General features: G+C 45.3%; 1 protein-coding gene across 1 annotated transcript in view; it reads right to left on the reverse strand.

Annotated features, from left to right (window-relative positions):
- The window catches only part of CIT (citron rho-interacting serine/threonine kinase), a 191,349-nt gene extending 165,458 nt beyond the window's left edge, over positions 1 to 25,891 (reverse strand). Inside the window, 4 exon segments of the mRNA NM_001329948.2 lie at positions 6,135 to 6,310; positions 17,666 to 17,807; positions 24,675 to 24,783; positions 25,851 to 25,891. Coding sequence (NP_001316877.2) covers positions 6,135 to 6,310; positions 17,666 to 17,807; positions 24,675 to 24,770 — 414 coding nt within the window. The 5' untranslated portion in view covers positions 24,771 to 24,783; positions 25,851 to 25,891.
- Positions 25,892 to 26,499: the final 608 nt, after the last annotated feature.

The following is a 26,499-nucleotide window of genomic DNA, read 5'->3' on the forward strand; positions in this document are numbered from 1 at the left end:
ACACCGGTAGCAATGAAAACACCCAATGTCCAGATCTTGGCCTCTAAACACCATTGTCCACTGAAAGGAACAGGGCTCCTCTGAGAAATGACTGATGCCAGAGCCAGGGCAGAGAAAGTAAAAGTACCAAAAGAACCTGAACATCTTGCTCTACCAGAAAGCAGGAAAGTATTCAATGAATCTTGGAGACATGTGAAAAGGACACAAAAGCTAACCTAAAAAGGTTCTCAGTGGCCAAGTTGGGAACAATTTAAGTATAAAACTAGTGACAGAAATGGATTATAACTCACTGACTGAAATAGGAAAATGCAAGTCCACATAGATATAAAATATTTCCATCACTTGAAAGTAACTCCCCATAAAATACTTTTTTAATTACAAAGGAGGCTGGGTGCAGTGGCTCATGCCTGTAATCCCAGCACTTCGGGAGGCCAAGGCCGGAAGACTGCTTGAGGCCGGGAGTTACAGACCAGCCTGGACAACACAGTGAGACCCCATCTCTACAATACAAAAAGTAGCTGGGTGTGGTGGTGTTCGCTTACAGTCCCAGTTACTCAGGAGGCTGTGGCAGGTGGATTACTTGAGCCCAGGAGTTCAAGGCTGCAGTGAGCCAAGATCCCACCACTGCACTCCAGCTTGGGCAACCAAGCAAGACCCTGTCTCTAAGAAAAATAAAATAAATAAAATCACGAAGGAGGAAGGAGCAACCCTACAAGTAGAAAGGCATAACTGACACCACCTTAATCAAGTGATCAAAGTGAGCATCAACATAAATGTGATCAACTGAAACAGAGAGTCTTCTGCTCTGATGCAATAAGAACAGAGCATCTTGTCTGAGATATTCCGGCCAAAGACCAAGACCCTAAATCTAAACATGAGCAACATCAGACAAATTCAAATTTTACAAAATAACTGGCCTATAATCATCAGAATTGTCAAGGTCATGAGAGTCCAGGAAAAATCAAAGAACTGCTCCAGATTGAAGGAGACTAAAGAGACAGGACAATTAAGTGTCACATGTGATCCTCAACTCGATCGTTTTATTCTAAAAGACATTATGGGAGCCAGGCGTGGTGGCTCACGCCTGAAATCCCAGCACTTTGGGAGGCCAAGGCGGGCGGATCACTTGAGGTCAGGAGTTCGAGACCAGCCTGGCCAACATGATGAAACCTCGTCTCTACTAAAAAAAATACAAAAATTAGCTGGGCATGGTGGTGTGCTACTTGTGGAGCTGAGGCAGGAGAATCACTGGAACCCGGGGGCAGAGGTTGCAGTGAGCTGAGATCTCGCCACTGCACTCTAGCCTGGGTGACAGAGTGAGACTCCGTCTCAAAAAAAAAAACAAAAACAAAAACTGTATAAATCAACTGCTTAAAATAAATAAATTATATATATGCATATATATGTAAATATATTCTATGCATGTGAACATATATATTTCTGTGTATATATATTCTGTATGCACATATATTCTATGTGTATATACATTCTGTGTGTGTGTATATATATTCTATGTATATCAGTGTGTGTGTGTCTATCAAATGTTTCAAGAAAAAAAGTTGTTTATACTGTATGTGACGGTTAGTCTTATGTGTCAACTTATAATCCTAGGAGATGATTATATATCTATCTCCTACTAGTTCCATTTCTCTTAATAACCCTGACTACACGGTACTTGCAACTTTTCTATAAATTTGTGATTGTAATCCCAGCACTTTGGGAGGCCGAGGCACGTGGACTACTGGAGCTCAGGAGTTCAAGACTAGCCTAGCCAACATGGTGAAACCCCGTCTCTACTAAAAATACAAAAATTAGCTGGGCATGGTGGAGTGCACCTGTAATCCCACCTACTCAGAAGGCTGAGGCAGGAGAATTGTTTGAAGGCAGAGGTTGCAGTGAGCAGAGATTGTGCCACTGCACTCTAGACTAGGTGACAAAGCAAGACTCTGTCTCCAAAAAAAAAAAAAAAGGTTACTGTTTCAATTTTTTTTATTTAATTTTAAATAAAAAATTGTTTAGGTTATTGTTAGAACAAGTTACAGGGGATTTGTTTATTTATTTGTTTGTTTTGTTTTGTTTTGTTTTAGAGACAGGGTCTCACCATGTTACCTAGGCTGGCCTCAAACTCCTGGGCCCAAACCATCCTCCCGCCTTGGCCTCCCAAAGTGCTGGGATTACAGGCGTGAGCAAAGTCACAGGTTTTGATATGCTAGTTAATATTAAACTATTAAATGTTTTTACATAGGTTGTCCATGTACTACCTAAAATCATGAGATTTAACACTACCAGGGATAAATCTAACACATTTGGGAAACACCAACATAACCCCAATAATTTACTGCACCTGATATGCTGATCCTTCTTTTGTCTGGCACATAAAAGGTGTCCAAGGAAGGCTGAACTGAACAGTGTACACCTTTGCTTGCTCACCACTGACTCTGTCTGACCCCTGAAGCTTCCATTAAAATAAGCAGTCTCAAAACAAAAAAAATTAAAAATAAATAAAATAAGCAGTCTCAGCCAGGAGGGGTGGCTCATGCCTGTAATCCCAACACTTTGGGAGGGGGAGATGGAAGGATCACTTGAGGCCAGGAGTTCAAGACCAGTTCGGGCAACATAGGGAGATCCCACCTCTACATAATTTATTTTTTTTTTTTGAGACGGAGTGTTCGCTCTTGTTGCCCAGGCTGTAGTGCAGTGGTGTGATCTAAGCTCACTGCAACCTCTGCCTCCCAGATTCAAGCAATTCTCCTGCCTCAGCTCCCAAGTAGCTGGGATTACAGGCATGCACCACTACACCCGGCTAATTTTTTGTATTTTTAGTAGAGACAGGATTTCTCCATGTTGGTCAGGCTGGTCTCAAACTCCCGACCTCAAGTGATCCGCCCCGCTTGGCCTCCAAAGTGCTGGGATTACAGGCGTGAGCCACTGCGCCCGGCCCACAAAATTTTTTTTTAAAGTTAGCTGGGGGCTAGGCACAGTGGCTCACGCCTGTAATCCCAGTACTTTGAGAGGCTGAAGTGGGCAGATCACTTGAGGTCAGGAGTTCGAGACCAGCCTGGCCAACATGGCAAAACCCCGTCTCTACTAAAAAGATACAAAAAACATTAGCCAGGCATGGTGGCACCTGCCTGTAGTCCCAGCTACTAGAGAGGCTGAAGCACAAGAATCACTTGAACCCAGGAGGCAGAGGTTGCAGTGAGTGAGATCCGGCCACGGAACTCCAGCGGACTCTGTCTCAAAAAAATAAAAATAAAACAATGTTTTTAAAATAATAAAGTGGGCCGGGCACGGTGGCTCACGCCTGTAATCCCAGCACTTTGGGAGGCCGAGGCAGGCAGATCACAAGGTCAGGAGTTCGAGACCAGCCTGACCAACATGGTGAAACCCCCCCTCTGCACTAAAAATACAAAAATTAGCCAGGTGTGGTGGCAGGTGCCTGTAATCCCAGCTATTCAGGAGGCTGAGCAAGAAGAATCGCTTGAACCTGGGAGGCGGGGTTGCAGTGAGCCGAGATCGTGCCACTGCACCTCTAGCCTGGGCAACAGAATGAGACTCATTCTCTAAATAAATAAATAAATAATAAAGTTAACTGGGTGTGGCAGCACATGCCTATGGTCCCAGCTACTTAAGAGGCTGAGGTGGGAGGGTCGCTTAAGCCCAGGAGTTTGAGGGTGCAGTGAGCTATGACTGCATCACTGCATTCCAGCACAGATGACAGTGAGACCCTCTCTCTAAAATAGTAGAAACAGTCAGCCAGGCACAGTGGCTCACGCCTGTAATCCCAGCACTTTGGGAGGCCGAGGTGGGCGAATCATGAGGTCAGGAGATCAAGACCATCCTGGCTAACGAGGTGAAACCCCGTCTCTACTAAAAATACAAAAAAATTAGCCGGGCATTGTGGCAGGCGCCTGTAGTCCCAGCTACTCGGGAGGCTGAGGTAGGAGAATGGTGTGAACCTGGGAGGCGGAGCTTGCAGTGAGCTGAGATCGCACCACTGCACTCCAGCCTGGGTGACAGAGACTCTGTCTCAAAATAAATAAATAAATAAATAAATAAATAAAATAGAAACAGTCTCTGAAGACCCCTTCCAGCTGTCAGAGAACCCTGGGTGGGCGTGCGGGCCTCTCCCAGGCAGCAGGCCTTGTCTGCAGAACAGCATCCCTCCCTCCTCTCGGGCACTTCTTTTTCTTCACTGCTTGTGCTGGCTTCTCTCATGCCCTTAAATTCCAAATGGCTCAGTTAAGGACCCTACTTTTCTTTTCTATGCATCCTCTTAAGGAATGAATAGGCGGCTTTAGTTAGCGCCTGTATGTGTATAATTTTATAAGCCCCCAGCCCACACTTCCACATGGACATTTCAGGCCACTCGCCTGGAGGAAGGTATACCTATTTGAATATCTCTATTGTTTGCCTGCCGTGTGGTCTGATGGATTATTTTCTTTTTACACGCACTATTTCCCATCAAAAACATAAGCATCACAAGGTCAGGGCTACATGTAATGCCTCTTCCCCAGGACCTAGAAACACACCAGATACAACAGATGCTCAGGTAGTGTGAACTGATGAGACACAGTTCTTTCTCAGGAGCTGGGAGGCTGAGTGAGCATCTTCCACTCCTCTCTTCCAAATTATCTGCCATGTCCTGTCACTTTTCCTTTCTATCATGTGCTCACATTTTATTGCTAAACAAAGAAGCCACATCACTCTCAGATTCTGACAAGCAGCTTCCTGCCCTCCGCTGCTTCTCTGATTGGAGGCCACACAAAGTCATTGAAGTCCACAGGGCCAGACTCTGATCCCAACCTCCTCCTTCCAGAGGCCTAAATAATCCCCAACAGCCTCACAAAGTAAACTGCAATTCAAAAACTGGTTCTTGGGGGAATGGGGAGGTATTGTATAATGGATAGAGAGTTTCTGTTTGGGATGATAGAAAAATTCTAGAAATGGAGAGCGGTCATGGTTGTACAACATCATGAATGCACTGAATACCACTCAGTTGCACATTTAAAAATGGTTAAAATGGTACACTTTATGTTATATATATTTTACCACAATTTTTTAAAAAAAGGTTCTTGAGTTTCCCACCCATTTCCCCCTCCCCACCCAAATGTCCTCATTTCGCCATTTCCCAGTCTGTTCTGAACCACTGAACACACACACACACCCACACACACACACTTGCATAGCATTCTAGTACTCCAGAATGTCACACTTCTACCCAACATGTTCTCATCACTTCTCTCTGCCGAGAACCTACATGTCCCCCCATCGGTGAGAACTGTCCCTAACTGTCCCTTGCTCACCCACAACATCTCCCCTCACATCATCGTTAATTAATTTGCTAATTGCTCTCCCACTTCTGTGATACTTTAGCTGGTAAGCACCTGCTTTATACATTTGCATTTTTCCTCCACTTTCCAAGGTTGTTTTTAAACACTGAAAATAGCAACCATGGGACTTCTATTCCTTTTGCAAGCTTCCTGCAGAGCTGGGTACATTATCAGACATATCATGTGCACTAAAATGTCTGTAAGTAATAAATTACTCTCTGAATTCCAAGGCTGACAGCCATCTCTCTCAAACACAGCAAATGAATCAATATGTCTAGAGACAGAGCCTTGTTTAAAAGAAAGAAAAATACCATAACAAAAAAGATAACGTTCTACCTGCTCTCAAACAAGCAACTCCCTAGCCACATAACAAAGAATGTTATTTGATTTCTTCAAAGGCCTGTTTTAAAACCAAATCCATATGCCCACAACACAAATACCTAAAGCGTGTACAAAAGCAATCTGATTCACCCCACCATATGTATATCCTGAGTCCTCAGCTAATGGTCATAAAAGATCATCTTAAATTCATTAGTTAAAAGGCCACCTTGGTTCTGAAATAAATTACAACGATAGAAACATGATACATCAAGAGGAATTTGTGAGCCTTCAAAATTAGCCAACATCAGTTCAAGAAGATGAGCTAAGAACATGAGAGACCTTTTTGCCCCAACCATAATTAAATAGAGAGTCACAGAGGAAAATGTGCTCGATCCTAGACGCCAGTGCAGCAGATTATCGTCTTTGCAATGAACACTCCGGTACAGAAAGTGGAAAAGCATGATGTTAAAATCCTCCTACCTGCTCCTGGGCCAATAAAGCCTTCTTCTTCATCACTTTCATAGCATAGATGTCCCCGGTTGCTTTCTCTCTTACCACCTGCACTTCAGCAAAGTGACCACAACCTACAAGACTTCTGACTTCGAAGTCCTTTGCCGAAGGCTGGAGCTCCTGTAACTCAGCTATGGTGTCGGAATCTGCAAAAGATGCAAGAGTTAGCCCCAGGTAAATAAAGCATGCAAATATATGCATCTTTATGAAAGAAAAAAAAAAGAAAATAGCGTTCGGATAGCTTCCCTCACTGTCAAAGACATTCACTTTCTCATCCATCATGAATAATTATAAAATCAGTACAAAAGTGTTTTTATATGTTAAGTTAAAATTAAGGGCTCCAGAAATTCCAAAGTACAGTTTCCATGGCAGCTACAATTTGAATCCCATAGACTCAGAAAATAGGGAGAGAGGATACAAATTATGTTTTCCTTCTTCCTCTCTGAAGGCTGCAGGGCAGTGTTTGGTCAAGCATGCTTATTAGCATTTAGACTGGTTTACAGTGTGACATAGTCAACATGAGTCTAATTTAGACCAACTTGGGACCTGGTTTCCAGATCATTCCATTCTAACTACATGCGCTTAGTTTTATCCCACTAGCCCAAGGTTCATCTTCCTTGGATTGTATCCGTAAAGCCTTCGTAGATCTAATATGTGGCAGTGCTTAAAGGGGCAGAGGGGTCCAGGCATGGTGGCTGACGCCTGTAATCCCAACACTTTGGGAGGCCTAGGCAAGTGGATCACTGGAGGTCAGGAGATCGAGACCAGCCTGGCCAACATGGTGAAACCCCATCTCTACTAAAAATACAAAAATTAGCCAGGTGTGGTGGTGCGCGCCTGTAATTCCACCTACTCGGGAGGCTGAGGCACAAGAATCACTTGAACCTGGGAGGCAGAGGACACAATGAGCTGAGATTGTGCCACAGCACTCCAATCTGGGTGACAGAGTGAAACTCTGTCTCCAAAAAAAAAAAAGGCGTGGGGGCCGGGAGCAGTGGCTCACGCCTGTAATCCCAGCACTTTGGGAGGCCAAGGCGGGTGGATCACAAGGTCAGGAGATCCAGACCATCCTGGCTAACACAGTGAAACCCCGTCTCTACCAAAAACATACAAAAAATTAGCTGGGCATGGTGGTGAGCACCTGTAGTCCCAGCTACTTGGGAGGCTGAGGCAGGAGAATGGCGTGAACCTGGGAGACAGAGCTTGCAGTGAGCCGAGATCGCGCCACTGCACTCCAGCCTGAGCGACAGAGCGAGACTCCATCTCAAAAAAAAAAAAACAGCGTGGTGGGCAGAAGGGCTTAGCACTCAGAGAACTAAATGGGGTTCTGACATCTGCTCTGCAGGGCTGACATACTACACGTCCAAATGGATTTGCAACTATAGTTTTCTTACCATACAGTCTTATTCTTTTTCCAAGTCTAATTTTTCAGTCAGAGATCCTCAACGTATGAAGTATGGATTAAATGGACAGTAGATTTGGAATCTAACATGTTTATTAACACTCTAGATACACTGATCTGAGACATCGCTAGATGTACGATGACTCTAATGACCTACAGGAATGAAGGGGAGCAGCAGTGGCTGACCCAAAAATTTAATCCTGCACGTTACAAGGGAACAGCATCATACACAGGCATTACACACCAAGGGCAATGCAATGCTTATAATCAAAATTATCCTGGAGAATCCGGCAGAAAGATGCCACACTGAAGACCAAGAGACTGTCTTAAAATCCCAAACACACACTGGAATCTTCTGGGAACTGGAAGGCATGGCCATTTCAATGGCTGGGCAGCAGATAAGGTTAGGAGCTACATTCTAGAGTCATACTCAGCCCTGCAAGTGGCTCACACAGTGAGACAGACTCGGTCCATCAAAGGGAAAGCCATTTCATACCACAGTCAGTGAGTGGCATTTTAATGAATTGGCCAATGTCATTTTTTTCATTTTCTTATTTTTTTTTTTAAGAGACACAAATGGCTGGGTGCAGTAGCTCACGCCTGTAATCCCAGCATTTTGGGAGGGCGAGGCGGGTGGATCACCTGAGGTCAGGAGTTCAAGACAAGCCTGACCAACATGATGAAACCCCATCTCTACTAACAATACAAAAATTAGCTGCACACAAGCGGCCGCTTTTAATCTCAGCTGCTCGGGAGGCTGAGGGAGAGAATCACTTGAACCTGGGAGGTGCAGGTTGTAGTGAGCGGAGATCGTACCACTGCACTTCAGCCTGGGTGACAGAGTGAGACTCCGTCTCAAAAAAAAAAAAGAACACAATCTTGCTCTGTCGCCCAGGCTGGAATGCAGTGGTGAAATCACAGAATCATAACTCACTGCAGCCTCGAACTCCTGGACTCAAGGGACCCTCACCCACCTCATTCTCCAGAGTAGCTGGGACTATAGGCGCACACCACCAATCTGGCTAATTTTTAAAATTTTTTTGTACAGGTAGGGTCTCATTATGTCACCCAGGCTGGTCTCAAACTCCTAGACTCAAGCAATCCTCCCACCTTGGCTTCCCAAAGCACTGGGATTACAGGCATGAACCATCGCACTCAGCCTGCAACTGTAACTGCTCTTGCCCACCCTGTTCCTTTGTTGCACGGGTGGAGTTGAAATCTCCTGTGTCAGAGGCTTATAATGAGTGCTGCGGTATTGAGAGTCTTCTCAGCCACAGACCCCACCCCTCACTTCAGCAATCATCCTGAATACACCTTCCCTTGGTCCCTTGGGGAACCAGGCAAGAGTGGTGGGTGGATCCGCATGAAGTCGTGACCACTGTAAAAAACAAATCTAGGGCACCTACATGGGGAATGCCATGAAGAAGCAAAATTAAAAGCTGCACGGTATTTTCCTTTTACCCTGACAATGCTGTAACAAGCCCGTCTTCCTTCCCTCTTTCCAAGTTTCTTCCAGGTCAAGTATTTGAGTTTTGAATTATAATTCCCCAAAAACTTGCTGGATTGAACTTGATTTTGTTATTGCTCATACACAAAGCCAATCTCTCCTAATTCTCTAGTATGCCTTGGATTGTTTACAAAGTTGCTTAAAGCAGTGTCCAACTTAATAACTCTGGGCCTGTCACTGGCGACCACCAGCTTTCTCAACTGCACAAGGAGACAGACCACGGTGCTTTGCAGGCAAAACCATGACAATACTCTCTTGGAATTCTGAGAAGCCATTCCAAATCTCCATTTCTTTATCTAAAGGCTTTTGGATTATTAAGGTGAACAGATGAGAGGCTACATTCAAGCCTCTGATTACTTAAAAAAAAAAAAAAAAAAGACCAGGCGCAATGGCTCAGGCCTGTAATCCCAGCACTTTGGGAGGCCCAGGTGGGCGGATCACCTGAGGTCAGGAGCTCAAGACCAGCCTGGCCAACATGGTGAAACCCCATCTCTACTAAAAACACAAAAATTAGCTGGGTATGGTGACACATGCCTATAATCCCAGCTACTCGGGAGGCTGAGGCATAAGAATCACTTGAACCAGGGAGACAGAGGTTGCAGTGAGCCGAGATCAAGCCACTGCACTCCAGCCTAGGGTATACAGTGAGACTCTGTCTCAGGAAAAAAAAAAAAAAAACTTCACAACTTCTCTCTATACCAGCTGCTTCTGTGACCCCAAAACCGTCACATCACTCCACCCCTGTGCACTTTTAGCTGCAGTATCTAAGGGCCCAGTGGGCACTGAATATTGAGGTACTGAGGTAGAGATAAGGACCCAAAACACTGCGAAAATGCAGTCAGAGGGCCAGGCACTGTGGCTCACACCTGTAATCCCAGCACTTTGGGAGGCTGAAGCGGGTGGATCACCTGAGGTCAAGAGTTCAAGACCAGCCTGACCAATATGGAGAAATCCCGTCTCTACTAAAAATACAAAAAATTAGCCGGGTGTGGTGGCGCACGCCTGCAATGCCAGCTACTTAGGAGGCTGAGGCAGGAGAATCGCTTGAACCTGGGAGGCAGAGGTTGCAGTGAGCCGAGATCGCGCCGTTGCACTCCAACCTGGGCAACAAGAGCGAAACTCCGTCTCAAAAAAAAAAAAAAAAAAAGAAAAGAAAATGCAATCAGAGAATAACTTTGTCAGATAATCATCTGGACCTAAGAGCAAAAGCCAACATAGCTGGGTGTATTGCTTCCTTTTTTGGAACACAGTAATCCAAACTTTCAATTTCTAGGAATCATCCATTGTCCACAGAAATACTTGCACATGTGCTCAAAAAAGATGCATACAAAGATGTGAATGATGAAAACTGTTGTAACACAAAAATAATCAGAAACCACCTAAAGGTTCATCAACAGAAAAGTTGAAACAACCTACAAGTCCGCCCATATAAAAGAACATTAGGCACATGTTAAACAGAACAAGATGGCTCAGTCTCCATTAGAACACATACTCCTTACAGACAGGGAGTATCTCTGGTTGGTTAGTTGGTTTGTTTGTTTGTTTGTTTGTTTGTTTCTAGGATGGAGTCTCACTCTGTCAACCTGGCTGGAGCGCAGTGGCATGGTCTTGGCTCACTGCAACCTCTGCCTCCAGGGTTCAAGCAATTCTCATGCCTTGGTCTCCCGAGTAGCTGGAACTACAGGTGCCCATCACACCCGGCTAATTTTTGTATTTTTAGGAGACTGGTATCACCATTTTGGCCAGGCTGGTCTCAAACTCCTAACCTCAAGTAATACACCCACCTCGGGCTCCCAAAGTGCCAGGATTACAGGCGTGAGCCACTACACCTAGCCACCTTGGGGTATGTTTTTAAATTTCCATAATAAATATTTTTAAGGCACACACACACAAACACACACACACACAAAATTGGCACACTATACAGCAATCTGTTGGCAGTGATTGTCTCAGGTAAGATTTTGAGGGATTTTTCTCTCACTATGTATGTGATGTGCTATATTCTAAATGTTTGTGCCCCTCGCCCCTACAAAATTCATGTTGAAATGTAATCCCCAGTGTAATACTATTAAGAGGTAGGACTTGCAGGGGCTGGCCACAGTGGCTCCCGCCTGTAATCCCAGCATTTTGGGCAGATCACTTGAGGTCAGGAGTTCAAGACCAGCCTGGCCAACATGGTGAAACCCCAACTCTACTAAAAATACAAAAAAATTAGCCAGGCGTGGTGGCAGGCACCTATAATCCCAGCTACTCAGGAGGCTGAGGCAGGAGAATTGCTTGAACTCAGGAGGTGGAGGTTGCAGTGAGCCAAGATCGCACCACTGCACTCCAGCCTGGGTGACAGAGCAAGACTCTGCCTCAAAAAAAAAAAAAAACAAAAACAAAAAAAAACGAGGTAGGACTTTTAGGGAAGTGATTAAATCACTTCCCTAAAAAAGAGGCTGACATTGGGCCAGGTGCAGTGACTCACACCTGTAATCTCAGCACTTTGGGAAAAAGACGACGCCGGCGGATCACAAGGTCAAGAGTTGGAGACCAGCGTGGCCAGCATGGTGAAACCCTATCTCTACTAAAATACAAAAATTAGCCTGGCATGGTGGTGCGCACCTGTAGTCCCAGCTACTCAGGAGGCTAAGGCAAGAGAATCACTGGAACCCGGGAGGCAGAGGTTGCAGTGAGCCAAGATCGCACCACTGCACTCCAACCTGGGCAACAGAGCGAGACTCTGTATCAAAAAAAAAAAAAAAAAAAAAAAAGAGGCTGACATTATCCTTAGCAAACTAATGCAGGAACAGAAAACCAAATACCACATGTTCTCACATATAAATTGGAGCTAAAGGATGAGAACACAAGGACACAAAGAAGGGAACAACAGACATTGGAGCCTACTAGAGGACAGAGGGTGGGAGGAGGGAGACAATCTGAAAAAATAACTATTGGTTACTAGGCTTAGTACCTGGGTGACGAAATAATCTATAACAAACCCCAAGACAAGTTTACCTACATAACAAACCTGTACATTTACCCATGAACCTAAAATAAAAGGTTTTTTTGTTTTTTTTGTTTGTTTGTTTGTTTTGAGACGGAGTCTTACTCTGTTGCCAGGCTGGAGTGCAGTGGCGCAATCTTGGCTCACTGCAACCTCTGCCTCCCAGGTTCAAGCAATTCTCCTGCCTCAGCCTCCTGAGTAGCTGGGACTACAAGCGCACGCCACCATGCCTGGCTAATTTTTGTATTTTTAGTATAGAGACGGGGGGGGGTTTCACCATGTTGGCCAGGATGGTCTCGATCTCTTGACCTCATGATGCACCTGCCTCGGCCTCCCAAAGTGGTAGGATTACAGGCATGAGCCACCATGCCGGACTAAAAGTTTTAAACATAAAAAAAAAAAAAAGAAGCTGAAGGAATGATGTTTGCCCCTTCTGCCAGGTGAAGATGCAGCAAGAAGGTGCCATCTTTGAAGCAGGGATCCATCACCAGATACCAGATTCGCTGGCACCTTGATCTTGGACTTCCCAGTCTTCACAACTGTCAGCAATGAATTTCTATTGTTTATAAATTGCCAAGTCTAAGGTATCTATTATCGCAGCCCAAACAGACTCAGATGCACGTTTAACCTTCTATATTTAACATTGTATTGTGTATTATTTCCAATAAGAAAAAAAAAAACTTTTCAAAAGTTATCATTTGCCCATTAGTACTAAAGTTGTAAATATATTGAAGATCTTATCTATAGTGAATATAGCTCAAATGGTAGTAATTCAGCTACTGTCAAATTGCCAATAACAGCCCAATTTTGACAATTATCAACACTTTTCTGTGTAAGTTTTTTTGTTGTGGTGGTGGTTTTGGATTTTTTTTGAAGGGGGTGTTGTTTTGTGTTTTGAGACAGGGTCTTACTCTGTCACCCAGGCTGGGGTGCAGTGGCACAATCTTGGCTTACTGCAACCTCCACCTCCCAGCTTCAAGCAATTCTCCAGCCTCAGCCTCCCAAGTAGCTGGGACCACAGATGTGCGTCCCCATGCCCCGGCTACTTTTTGTATTTTTTGTATAGACAGGGTTTCAGCATGTTGCCCAGGTTGGTCTCAAACTCCTGAGCTCAAAGATCTGCCCACCTCGGCCTCCCAGTGCTGGGATTATAGGCGTGAGCCACTGCACCTGGCCTCTGTGCAAGTTTTAGTATAACACTGCTGTATACTTTTTACACAAATTATCTGATAATGTGCTTAATGTTTGCCATTTATTTTGTTCACTGAGCAATACACTCATTCAACAAGTATTTACTAAGGACTTAACATACGCCAGACACTATTTTAGGCACTGGGGATGTAAGAGTAATTAAGAAAGACAAAAATCCCTTCCCTGGTTCCCAGATGCTCATTCCCTTCCCTTCCCTCCCTTGGCCCAAGGCTAGAGGTACTTCTGCTGGAGACATCCTTCTCCTTCAGAGCTACACTCTATTCCATTTTCTCTAACAGTCCCCAAAGAAAATCTCCATCCCTATAGGAAGATTCAAAAAACCTGGGCAGAAGCAGCTGACGGACCCTTCTCCACACAGAAAAACAAAGCTTACATTCCAAAACAGAAACTCAAAAAGGGGAGGAATAGAAAACATACTAATGTAATCACCCATTTTCAATCATGGCCTCTTAACCACTCCCCAGGAAACCTCTTCAAAAATATGAAACATTTCCCTGGAAGAGGGTTCTATTAGAAAAAAATCTACATTCCACTAAACCAAGTCTTCTGATCACTAAATGGTTCTAGATAATTCACTGCTGTTAAGTAACCAGAGGACAGTCTCAAGACTAATGAAGGTGCCTGCAGATGGCTCAGTAAGCTAGCCTCATCACATAATTTCCTTCCCCTCCCACTCGCTACTTATAAATTTAAATATTCACAAAAAGAAGGCAGGAGCTTATTCAAACAAAAACAGAATGATGAACAAATACCTCAAGTACATTTTGAAGATATACAATATATTAAATGTTGTTGACATTCACAGTTATTAATACTGGGTACCATTTATTGTCTCCTATGGGCCAGGCAACATGACAAATCTGGTCTGTGCATTAACTCATTCAATCCTAACACAGCCTCATTAGATATACATTATTCCCAACGGGCGTGGTGGCTCATGCCTGTAATTCCAGCACTTTCGGAGGCCGAGGCAGGCAGATCACTTGAGGTCAGGAGTTTGAGACCAGCCTGGCCAACATGGCGAAACCCCATCTCTACTAAAAATACAAAAACTAGCTGAGTGTGGTGGTGCACGCCTGTAGTCCCAGCTACTGAGGAGGCTGAGGCAGGAGAATCACTTGAACCCGGGATGCGGAGGTTGCAGTGAGCTGAGATTGTGCCACTGTACTCCAGCCTGGACAACAGAGCAAGACTCCAAAAAAAAAAAAAAAAAAAGGATATACATTATTCTTATTTTACAGATGAGAAAACTGAGAACAAAGTACATGTAAAATACTGAAGAGGACTATAGTGAACATATGCTGATTTTTTTTCTACTCAGCATCCCCGGCTCCTTTGCATAACCATGCATCCCCCATTGCATGAGGTCCTGGTAATCACACTGCCCTGACCCCTTTGGGCATTCCAACAAAACCGATCACAACACCTCACCTCCAGGGAGGCAAATGACCCAAAGCAGAGCCAAGTTAGAATCTTCCCTGGGGTTGTATTAATCTAGATAAGGGAAGACTACCATTGGGCAGGGTGTGGTAGCCAGTCTCCAAAAATAGCACCCAATGCCCCAGTCCTCTTGGGATTCATGACCTTGTGTAGTTTCCTCTCAGGTGGAATTTGAGCAGCCCAGAGCATGCATCAAACAATAAAATGCAGTCAAAGAGATCCTATGTCCCTCCTAGGATAACCCCTAAGAAAGCCTGGCAGCTTCCACTTTTGTGTTTTGGAAACCTGAGCTACCGTCGAGGCTGTCCTGCTAGAGAGACCATGTAGCTCAGAGGTCAGCAAGCCTTTTCGAAGTGGGCCAAACAGGAACTATTTTGGGCTTTGTAGGCCATTTGGTCTCTATCACAACTACTCAAATGCTGTTGTGGGCTGGGCACAGTGGCTCATGCCTGTAATCCAAGCATTTTGGGAGGCCAAGGTGGGAGGATTTCTTGAGGCCAGGAGTTCAAGACCAGCCTAGGCAATCTCACAAGGTCCCATCTCTACATAAAATTAAAAAATTAGCCATTAGTGGTGGCATGGGCCTGTAGTCCTAGCTACTGAGGAGGCTGAGACAGGAGGATTGCTTGAGCCCAGGAGTTGGAGGCTGCAGTGAGCTATGATTGTGCTGCTGCACTCCAGCCAGAGTAAGACCTTGTCTCTAAAAAAAATAAATAAAATGAAATAAAATGCTGTTATGATGTGAAAGCAGCCATAGGCACTGTACAAACACATGGGTAGGGCTGTGTTCCAGTAAAACCTTCTTTACAAAATAGGCATCACAGGCTGTAGTTCCTTGACTTCTGATTTGGAGACCACATAGAGGTGCCATGTGGACAGCAAAAGGCCCTGAAACTTCATGAAGAGAGAGAGGCCCAGTTGGGCCCAGCCTCCAAGCCAGGGCACCAAACACTGAGTAAGCCCTCTCACACATTCCAGCCCAGGAGAGCCCCAGGTGACTGAAATCCTGGCCAATGTAATACAGAGCAGAGGAATCCCCAGCTGAGTCCAATCAACCTACACACACAAGAGGTAATACGATAACTTTTTTTTTTTTTTTTAAGACAGAGTCTCACTCATTGCCCAAGCTGGAGTGCAATGGTGAGATCTTGGCTCACTGCAACCTCCACCTCCCAGGTTCAAGCGATTCTCCTGCCTCTGCCTCCCAAGTGGCTGGGATTACAGGCGCCCACTGCCACATTCAGCTAATTCTTGCATTTTTAGTAGAGACAAGGTTTCACCATGTTGGCCAGGCTGGTCTGGAACTCCTGACCTCAAGTGATCCACTGCCTCAGCCTCCCAAAGCGCTGGGCTTACACGCATGAGCCACCGCGCCCGGCCACAGTGACTATTGTTTTAAGTCAGTAATATTTAGGGTGGTTGGTTGCACAGCAATGTTGTACAAGGTGGGGTTTCTCAAATTCAGCACTGTTGGCATTGTGGGCTACATAATTCTGTGTTATGGGGGCTGCTTTGTGCACTGTAAGGTGTTTGGTGGCATCTCTGGCCTCACCCATTAACTGACAGTAGGACCCTTCCCCCCAAACTCACACACCACCACCCCCAACTAGCTCTGACAACCGAAAACATCAAATCACCCACTGGTTGAAAAACACTAATGTAAGAGTATGAAACTGGGACACTAACAGCCAACTGCCTCATCACATGGAAGTCAAGCAAAGTCAGAAACAGGGTGAAGGCAAGGCCAATATATGACTTCATAGGCCCTAGGTACTTTTGCCTTCCTCAGCCCCTTCCTCCATTAAAAACAAAAAAGAATTCAAAAATTATATTTTATGGGGCCAGGCATGGTGGCTCACACCTGTAATCCCAAAGCTTTGGGAGGCTGAGGCAGGAAGACTGCTTCAAGCCTGGAGTTTGAGACCAGCCTGGGTAACATAGTAAGACCCTATCTCTACAGAAAAAAAAGCAAAAATTAACTGGGCGTGGTAGTGTGAGCCTGTAGTCCCAGCCACTGGGGTGGAAGGATTGCTTGAGCCTAGAAGGTTGAAACTGCAGTGAGCCATGATATACCACTGCATTCCAGCCTGGGTAATAGGGCAAGACCCTGTCTCCAAAAAAAACAAAAATTATATTTTATGACTACATTAGTATAAAGATGAATGTAATCCAGAATCATTATACATTATTATATTCATTTTTCCTATAATTTTAAAACAAATTAAAATTTAATTCAGTTAATTAAAACTAATTAAATTCATTAAAATTAAATATCACAGATCCTAAGCACCGTGCCTACTCTGCCTAATAGAAAGTCAGCCCTGAGTGAGTATAAGGATAGGGCCACGGGATATTACTGAGGTCTCTGGAACTAGCTATGCCTAAAGCTAAAACTTAACTCATTCCTGGATTTCTCAGTTTCATGAGCCAATAAATTCACTCTTTTATTCACACAGGGTCTCACTCTGTCACCCAGACTGGAGTGCAATGGCACAATCACGGCTCATTGAGCCTCAACCTCCCGGGCTCCAGTGATCCTCCCACCTCAGCCTCCTCAGCAGCTGGGACCACGGGTGCAAGCCACCATACCCAGCTAATTTTTGTATTTTTTGTAGAGATGGGGTTTCACCATGTTGCCCAAGCTGGTCTTGAACTCCTGGGCTCAAGCGATTCACCCACCTCAGCTTCCCAAAGGGCTGAGATTATAGGTATGAGCCATTGCAACTGGCCTAAATTCAGTCTTTGAATTAAGTTTGTCGCTTGCAGCCAAGAAGCCCAACTTACCTGGTCTCCCAGCTATAAGAGGTGCAGCCTGAATTTGAACCTGGATCTGTCTTATATAGAACCAGAGTTCTTACCGACTACTATCAACCAGTAACTCATTCTGCCTCAAGCATCTTTCTAGTTTTCTCTCTCAGGACGGTTTTCAAGAAAAAGTTCCCCAAACTTACACTTCCGGACAAAGTTGCTCACATGCTTAATCTTCATCAGAGCAGGCTGACTGCATTCTTCAAAGAGAACAAAGAGGGCATCTAATATCCCTTCTCGGGAAAGAGGAGACATCTGCTGTTGAGTCATAAAGGGTGGTTTCCCCTAAAAACAGCAAACAGCAGATGGAGACACTGTCAATAATGAAAAGCTTTGATCAATAACATCCACACAGAGTAAATTACAAGCCACCAACTCAACTAACTGCTCACGACACGCTAACAGCACAATTCTGTGGCTTCATTCTTTAAAGCAACGTCAACTGACAGTCATTATGGTATCACTTCCATGATTCCAAGACTGTGGGTTTCTTTCACCAGCACCTGGGAAGGAAAACTGCACAAGCGTGGCCATTAACAAGAAAAGCTCCCTCACTCCTGAGGGTCTGAGGCTAGTGAGAATATTTCCTCTGGATCCTCTGGCTCTGACATGCTTCCATGTTTCTACAACAGGAAACAATGGGTTTTTCACTTCTTTCATGTGTGCCCAGGGGTTTATTCATATAATTTCAGCTTTTTTAATTCATTTGAACAACCTAGAGTAATAAGAACTGAGTGACTATCATAAAGCCAAATTTACTCATGATCTGGAGAAATAGTTACAAACTGGCAGACTGTCTCTAGCCCACAGATATGTTTTGTTTGGCCTGTAGTGTTTAAGATAATTTGAATTATCTGCCAATATTTCAAAATCAGGAGATTCCATACCAAAAAAAAAAAAAAATGGAGTCTCTGGCTTCTTTTGAAACACTGGCACATCCGGCAACACTGCCTCGCCTTCCTGCCTGATGACGCTGAGCTGGAGCTGAGTAATGCTGCCCCTCCCGGTAGCAGATGTGTTTGGGAGTTCACTGCAGGTCTGACTCCATCTTCCAACTGGCCCACTTGACTCATTTATACTCACTGCCCGGCCCCCAAAGACATGAGTCTGCAACCCTGGTATAGAGCAGTGATTCCCACGTGCCAAGCCATGGATAGTGGTGGTCTCTCTTCAAAGATGGCCTCCAACAGTTCCTCCAATTCTGTAGGCACATGCTACTCCTTCCTTTAAGCGCTGGAGTCTATTTCTCCTGCCTTTGAATCTGTGCCATCTCTGAGACTCTCTTCAACCAAAAGAATGTGACACAAGTGACACTGTGCCAGTTCAGGGCAGTGCCTTTAAGAAGCTTGTCAAGCGGCCAGGCACGGTGGCTCACATCTGTAATCCCAGCACTTTGGGAGGCCAAGACAGGTGGATCACTTGAGGTCAGGAGTTTGAGATCAGCCTGGCCAACATGGTGAAACCCTGTCTCTACCAAAATACAAAAATTAGCCAGGCGTGGTGGTAGGCACCTGTAATCCCAGCTACCTGGGAGGTTGAGGCATGAGAATTGCCTGAACCTGGGAGATGGAGGTTGCAGTGAGCCGAGATCACACCACCGCACTCCAGCCTAGGCAACACAGTGAGACTCCCTCTCAAAAAAAAAAAAAAAAAAAAGGCAGCTTAGCAGCTTCCACTTTTGGGAAGCCAGCCACCATGCACAGATGCTTGGGCTAGACCAGGGGTGTGCAATCTGTAGCCCTTGGACCAAATCCAGCCCACAGACTTTTTATAAGTTTTACTGGAACACAGCTACACCCATCATTTACATATTGTCTTTAGCTGCTTTTGTGCTACCATGGCCAAGTTGAGTGGTTGCAACAGAGACTACAGGACCCACAAAGCCTAAAATATTTATTACTTACAAAAAAAGTTACGAGTCGGCCAGGTGCAGTGGCTCACACCTGTAATTCCAGCACTTTGGGAGGCCGAGGCAGGCGGATCGCGAGGTCAGAAGTTCGAGACCAGCCTGACCAACGTGGTGAAACCCCATCTCTACTAAAAATGCAAATATTAGCCGGGCGTGGAGGCACGTGCCTGTAATCCCAGCTACTCGGGAGGCTGGGGCAGGAGAATTGCTTGAACCCAGGAGGCGGAGGTTGCAGTGAGCAGAGATCGTGCCACTGCACTCCAGCCTGGGCGACAGGGCGACAGTCTGTCTTAAAAAAAAAAAAAAAAGTTACGAGTCCTGGGCTACACTACTGAAAGACCTCATGGAGAAGAGAGGCCATGTGAGAAACACTAAGGTGCCCCAGCCAGCAGTCAGCACCCACATGTTCCAGTCCCAGACATAATCCCAGCTGAATGTAGCCCCACAAGTGACCCCAGCTGACATCACAGGATGAAGCAGAACTACCTAGCTGAGTCCAGCCAACCCACAGAATCCTAAGAAAAAATAAATCATTGTTGCTTTAAACTTTGTGAGTGCTTTGTTACACAGCACTTGATAACAGAAACAGACCGGCTGCATTTGAATCACAACAGCACTGGAGAATTTAAGAAAACAAACAAACAAACAAACACATTCTCTGGTCCTATGCCCCCCTCCCCCACAACCAAATGAATTAGAATTTTCCAGACTGTAGCCTAGAATCTGTTTTATTAACAAGTTCCCCAGCAGGGAGAGGTGGCTCACACCTGGAATACTAGCACTTTGGGAGGCCAAGGTGGGAGGATCACTTGAGCCCAGGAGTTCAAGACCAGCCAGGGCAACACAGCGAGATCCCATCTCTACAAACAAACAAACAAAAATTAGCCAGGTGTAGTGCCATGGTCCTGTAGTCCTAGCCACTTGTGAGACTGAGGTAGAAGGATCACTTGAGCCCAAGAAGTAAAGGCTGCAGTGAGCCAAGATTGTGCTGCCACACTCCAGCCTGGGCAACAGAATGAGACCCTGGTCCCCAAGAGGGTCAGACCTCAATCAGGTTTGGGAAGCACTGCATTCAAGGCCACTATATCTGTCACTTTAGTAATAGTTGCCAGTAACTCAGAAAAATAAAATGCTTTGTTTCTTCTATTCTTCAAGAGTTTAGATCAATTAAAGCAGGGGTTCCCAAATATAGTACTGGTTCTTAACAAAGTTTTCAACAGCCTACAGTGAAATGAGAAAAAATGAACACCACATGATATCTTTTTTATAAAACTAAATGTATTCAAATTTAAAAATGGTCCTTTATTCTGAGATGATGTTCTTCCTGTCTTGTTGTTTCTTAAAATGCCCTTTATGAAATACAAGGGCCAGAAAATAATAGGTCTTTCTTTTTATTTTTTTTTTAATATATCCTTACTTGGCAAAATAAAAAGTTGGAAAACCTGTGTCTACCCAGCAATTTGGGAAATTTTGCTGGCTCAGAAAGTCTGACAATCACTGACCTCGAACATGTCAGGAAATCCTGTTGAGTAGAAGTAAAAAAGACAAAATGACACTCAGTCTAAGGTACTCACCTGAATGGAAAACAAAATTGCTACTGTATCTCAACCTCATTCAAACAGCACTATATGGGAAAAGAACAAACAGCATCCTTACCTGATAACTCAAGGCAAATGATAGGTATATACTATACTTGCAATAATAGCTTTACTGGGCAGGGGGAACTCAGCATTAAAAAGAGATGAACTGAGGGTTTACCCATACGTCTTCCTGTTATAATGACTAAATACAAGATATACTTAATAAATTCTGACGTGCACAGGTGCTGTGGCCCAATGGCTATGTGGTCAGCCTTTGGAGTCAGACCAACCAAAGATGGAGTCTGATCTTGGCCTCATCTGCAAAACCCAACGTGTATGATCTTGGGCAAGGCCTTACCTACCTCCATATCTGTCTATATCTGTTGCCTCCTATTTATGTATTTATTTAGAAACAGGGTCTCGTTCTGTTGCCCAGGCTGGAGTGCAGTGTTGCAATCTGAACTCACTGCAACCTCTGCCTCCGGGGCCCCAGAGATGCCTCCACCTCAGCCTCCTGAGTAGCTGGGACTACAGGCACACACCGCCATGCCTGACTAATTATTTATATTTTTTGTAGAGATGGGGTTTCACCATTTTGCCCAGGCTAGTCTTGAACTCTTGGACTCAAGCAATCCACCTGCCTCAGCCTCCCAAAGTACTGGGATTATAGGTGTGAGCCACCACACCTGGCCTGTTGCCTCCTATTTAAAGTTTAAATAAAAAATAGTCCTTACCTCTGTCATGAGGCTGAAGTGAGATACTCAGAAACATGCCAGTTCTATGCCAGACACATTGGAAGCCATAACTATTACATAGTCAGCACATTATAAGCCCTTAATAAGTTGGAAATTTTTTTCCTTTTTTTTTTTTTTTTTTTTTTAATTTACAGGGTCTTGCTCTGTCGCCTAGGCTGAAGTGCTGAAGTGCAGTGGCACAATCTTAGCTCACTGCAACCTCTGCCTCCAGGGCTCAAGCGATCCTCCTGCCTCAGCCTCCCGAGTAGCTGGGACTACAGGCACACACCATCACAGTCAGCTATTTTTTGTGTTTTTAGTAGAAACGGAGGGGCTCACCATGTTGCCCGGGCTGCTCTCGAACTCCTGACCTCAAGCAATCCACCCACCTCAGCCTCCCAAATTGCTAGGATTACAGGCGTGAGCCACCACGCCCAGCAAGTTGGAGATATTTTAAAGTAGCATGATAAAGGGGCTGAAACGTGGCAGCACTCCAGCCATCTAAGGTTAAAGACAGACTATTCATTTGTGAAAGATATGTCAAGACTTAAAATGCTGATGGGGATGGTCCCACAGAAAAACCTAAGCTTTCAATTTGTTTCCACTCTCATCTGTTTAAACACCCAATACCAATATTTTGGAAAAAAAAAAAGTTATCAAGAATACTTCATCATTCATCATCTTACAGGTATCCTACATAACTACCTTCCCAAATATAATTACTATTAAGGAAACAAATTTAGTATTAATATTATAACTAATACTATTCTATGCTGAGTATTAACAATAATTACCATTTTTTATAAGGAGTTTACTAAGAGCCAGGCAAGGTGCTAAGTGCTTTAAATGGAATATCTCATCTAATCCTCACAACAACCCTGTGGATTAGGTACTACAACCTCTATGTTATTTTTTTTGTTTTCTTTTGTTTTGTTTTGTTTTGAGATGGAGTCTTACCCACTCTGTCGCCCAGGCTGGAGTGCAGTGCACCATCTCGGCTCACGACAACCTCCGCCTCCCGGGTTCAAATGATTCTCCTGCTTCAGCTTTTCAAGTAGCTGGGATTACAGGTACATGTGACCACCATGCCCAGCTAATTTTCTATATTTTTAGTAGAGACAGGGTTTCACCACGTTGTCCAGGCTGTCTCGAACCCGTGACCTCAAGTAATCCGCCCGCCTCAGCCTCCAAAAATACTGGGATTACAGGCTACAACCTATTTTAAAGAATAGCAAATGGACTCGGAAAAGGTAACTGACTCACCCAAAGTAATGCAGCTAACTAGTGCTGGGACTGGGATTCAATTCTAAATCTTCATGGTCTCTATTGTCCCCCTGACTTACGAATACATAAATCAAACAAGGATTTCTACTTCACCAGTGTTCCACATACATCAGAAACAAAAGAATTAAAAATCTATTTGGAAGTAATCTTATGATATTAAGTTTTAACGCATCTGGGGTGACAGAAATGTGTATCTTGAGAGGAATGAGGGTTAAACAGGTGTGGTATTCATCAAAACTTTTTTTAAAATCTTAAAAAATACCATCCTGGCTAACACAGTGAAATCCCGTCTCTACTAAAAATACAAAAAATTAGCCGGGCGAGGTGACGGGCGCCTGTAGTCCCAGCTACGCGGGAGGCTGAGGCAGGAGAATGGCGTGAACCCCGGGGAGCAGAGCCTGCAGTGAGCCGAGATCGCGCCACTGCACTCCAGCCTGGGCGACAGCGAGACTCTGTCTCAAAAAAAAAAAAAAAAAAATTAAAAAATAAACATCCCTGCAATGAAAATGAATAGGATTATACCCACAGAAATTGTAGTTTTAAAAAGCATCTTTGTTCATTTATTTTTCTTTCTTCAATAAAAGGACAAACTTGCCCTGGTACAGGGGCTTATGCCTGTAAGCCCAACACTTTCAGAAGCTGTGACAAGTAGATCACTTGAGCCCAGGAATTCGAGACCTGCCTGGGCAACATGGTGAAACCTCATCTCTACAAAAAATACAAAAATTAGCCAGGTATGGTGGCACACACCTGTGGTCCCAGCTACTCGGGAAGCTGAAGTGGGAGGATCGTTTGAGCCCAGGAGGTCAAGGCTGCAGTAAGCCGTGATTGTGCCAATGCACTCCAGCCTGAGCCACAGAGCAAGACCCTGTCTTGCAAGCAACCAATCAATCAATGAATGAATAAACTTTAGTACAGAAGTGTAAAGTGTGAGAAATATGAAAAGATCTCCCTTCTAAGGCAAGTTCAGCTATCTACTTCTGCACAGTGTCTTTTTTCCAAAAGAATCAGTGCATATAAAACTCTAAATAGAGGGCCAGGTGCAGTGGCTCACACCTATAACCCCAGTGCTTTGGGAGGCCAAGGCAAGAGGCTCACTTGAAGTCAGGTGTTCTATATCAGCCTGGGCAACACAGTGAGACCCCATCCCTACAAAAAATTAAAAAATTAGCCAGGCATGGTGGCACAGGCCTAGAGTCGACAGAAGACCTTGTTTCAAACAAAACAAAACAGAATTTCCCCTAAAATATTATCCCTGGTCCTATAATAAAAGCAAGCCGGGCACGGTTCATGCCTGTAATCCCAGCACTTTAGGAGGCCAAGGCAGGTGGATCACTTGAGGTCAGGAGTTTGACCCTAGCCTGGCCAACATGGTGAAACCCCGTCTCTACTAAAAAGAAAAATACAAAATTTAGCCGGGTGTGGTGGCAGGCGCCTGTAGTCCCAGCTACTCTGGAGGCTGAGGCAGGAGAATCGCTTGAACCCAGGAGGCGGAGGTTGCAGTGAGCCGAGATTGCACCACTGTACTCCAGCCTGAGAGACTGAGACTCTAAATAAATAAACAAATAAATAAAAGCAAAGGTGAGTGACAAGGAGATTCCAAGGACACACACAGGTGAGCAAAGTTGGCAGGGTAGGCTGTTACCTGGAAGAACAGATTCAGCCTGGAGGCCCGGCTGGCAATGGGTTCAGCAGCACCAGCATCCAGAGGATTCCGCGCTCCATATTTGAACTTCAACATCTCCCCACTGGCGCTGAAAGGATATCAGAAAAGTCAAGTGTGTCCTATGTTTTGAGCAGGAAGGGCCTGAGAGATCCTGATCTCCCTCAAGATATCAGGGACAAGGAGGTGAAAATCAGCTACCACTCCAGTTTTAGGAAGCTCAGTCTAATCATGGAGATTAAACACCAGATTTTAACTCACTGTGACAGGAGATGATACACTTATCTGACATACTCTCTTACTTATAAATGTGTTTATTATCTCCCCCCTTAGAATGGAAGCTCCACAAGGGCAGAGATGTTTGCCCCCATGCAGTGGGGGCACACATAGCCTGGCACACAAATAGGTGCGAATAGTTATTAAATGAATGACTGAAATAAGCAAAATATATAGCTTGTTGTAAGGTGTTAAGTGCTATGGGGTAAAAACAAAATCGAGCAAGAAAAGGACAATGGGGGTGAGATGGTGCAATTTTTAGTGTGGTCAAATAAGACTTCACTGAGAAGCCACCATTTGACCCAAGACTTGAAGACCTCAAGCGAGTGACCAGCAAGCCATGTTGATATCTGGGGAAAGAAAGATATCCGTGGCAAACGAAACAGCCAAGCCAAAAGCACTGAGGCAGGACCTGGCCTCTCCAGCAACAGCGAGGCCAGAGGGACTGGAGCAGAGCGAAAGAGGCGGGGGCATCATGAGGTGATGGGGTGGGCACGGGGTATGAATACGCTGAAACAGAGAGGTTAAGCAAATGGCTAAGTTCACGCAGTTAATAAGGAACCGGCCGACTACACTGGGCAGAATAATGCAGTTAGTGCTGACAGGAGCCAGAGCTGAAGAGACAAAGGACTCCGCCTGGTTTAGGGGAGGAGCAAGCCTCCTGCCCCAGCACCACTCGGCTGACCCCTCGGCTCCCAAGGAAGGTGGGCGCGCGCACAGCCAGCCCAGGAAGACCCTCCAGGCCTCCCGTAGCCCTGGGGATGGAATCGCCGCCCTCCCCGGGGCGGGAGGGAAACCCGGGACTTGTATGGGTGGAGGCGGCCCTCCCCTGGCCTTGCAGAGCCGGGTGCGGTAGAATTGGGTCTGGGGGATCAGACTCACGCTCTGCGGACCCCCAGGTCTGCGATCTGCTCCGCCCCGCGCCTCCCGCCGCCGCGTTTGAACCCGGGGAACGGCGCGGGCGGGTCTCAGCCGTGTTTGGACCAATCAGCGTCTCCGCTCCTATGATAGACATGGGCGTCTCAGCCAGGACCCGCCCATGTCCCTAAAGGCAGGGAGGAAAGTGAAGGGGAGAGCCAATCAAATTGCATCTTCCTTTGACTCGCGACCAACGGGAAAAAGGGAAGGGCAAAATCAGCAGGGCAGGTCTTGGAAGTTTGAAATTGGCGGTTACGCAGGATGCTGCGTTTGAGGACGCGACTGTTAATCTAGGATCCCTGAGGAGGTCGCCAGGGCGCTGTCCCCTGCTCTCGGCCACCTGCAAGGAGGAAGGCAGCCAGGCTGCTCTGCCTGGTCTTCTTTCTCTCTCATGTGGCTAAGGTAGAAGTACTTGTTACCTGGGGAAGCCCAGTGGTCCTCTGCTACAGCTGAGCAGCGAATGTTTTGAGCTTGACTTCAACCTACCTTGATTACTCTATCTCCGGGCTGACTGCCCTGCAAGGAGTTGGTGACAGTCATTGAGACTGTCTGAAAGGACACTTTAAAATAAATTATAGACGAGATACTTAAACAGGCACTTCACCAAAAAGGA

This window comes from Pan troglodytes, chromosome 10 (assembly GCF_028858775.2).
Source record: "Pan troglodytes isolate AG18354 chromosome 10, NHGRI_mPanTro3-v2.0_pri, whole genome shotgun sequence".
NCBI classification, from domain to species: Eukaryota; Metazoa; Chordata; class Mammalia; order Primates; family Hominidae; genus Pan; species Pan troglodytes.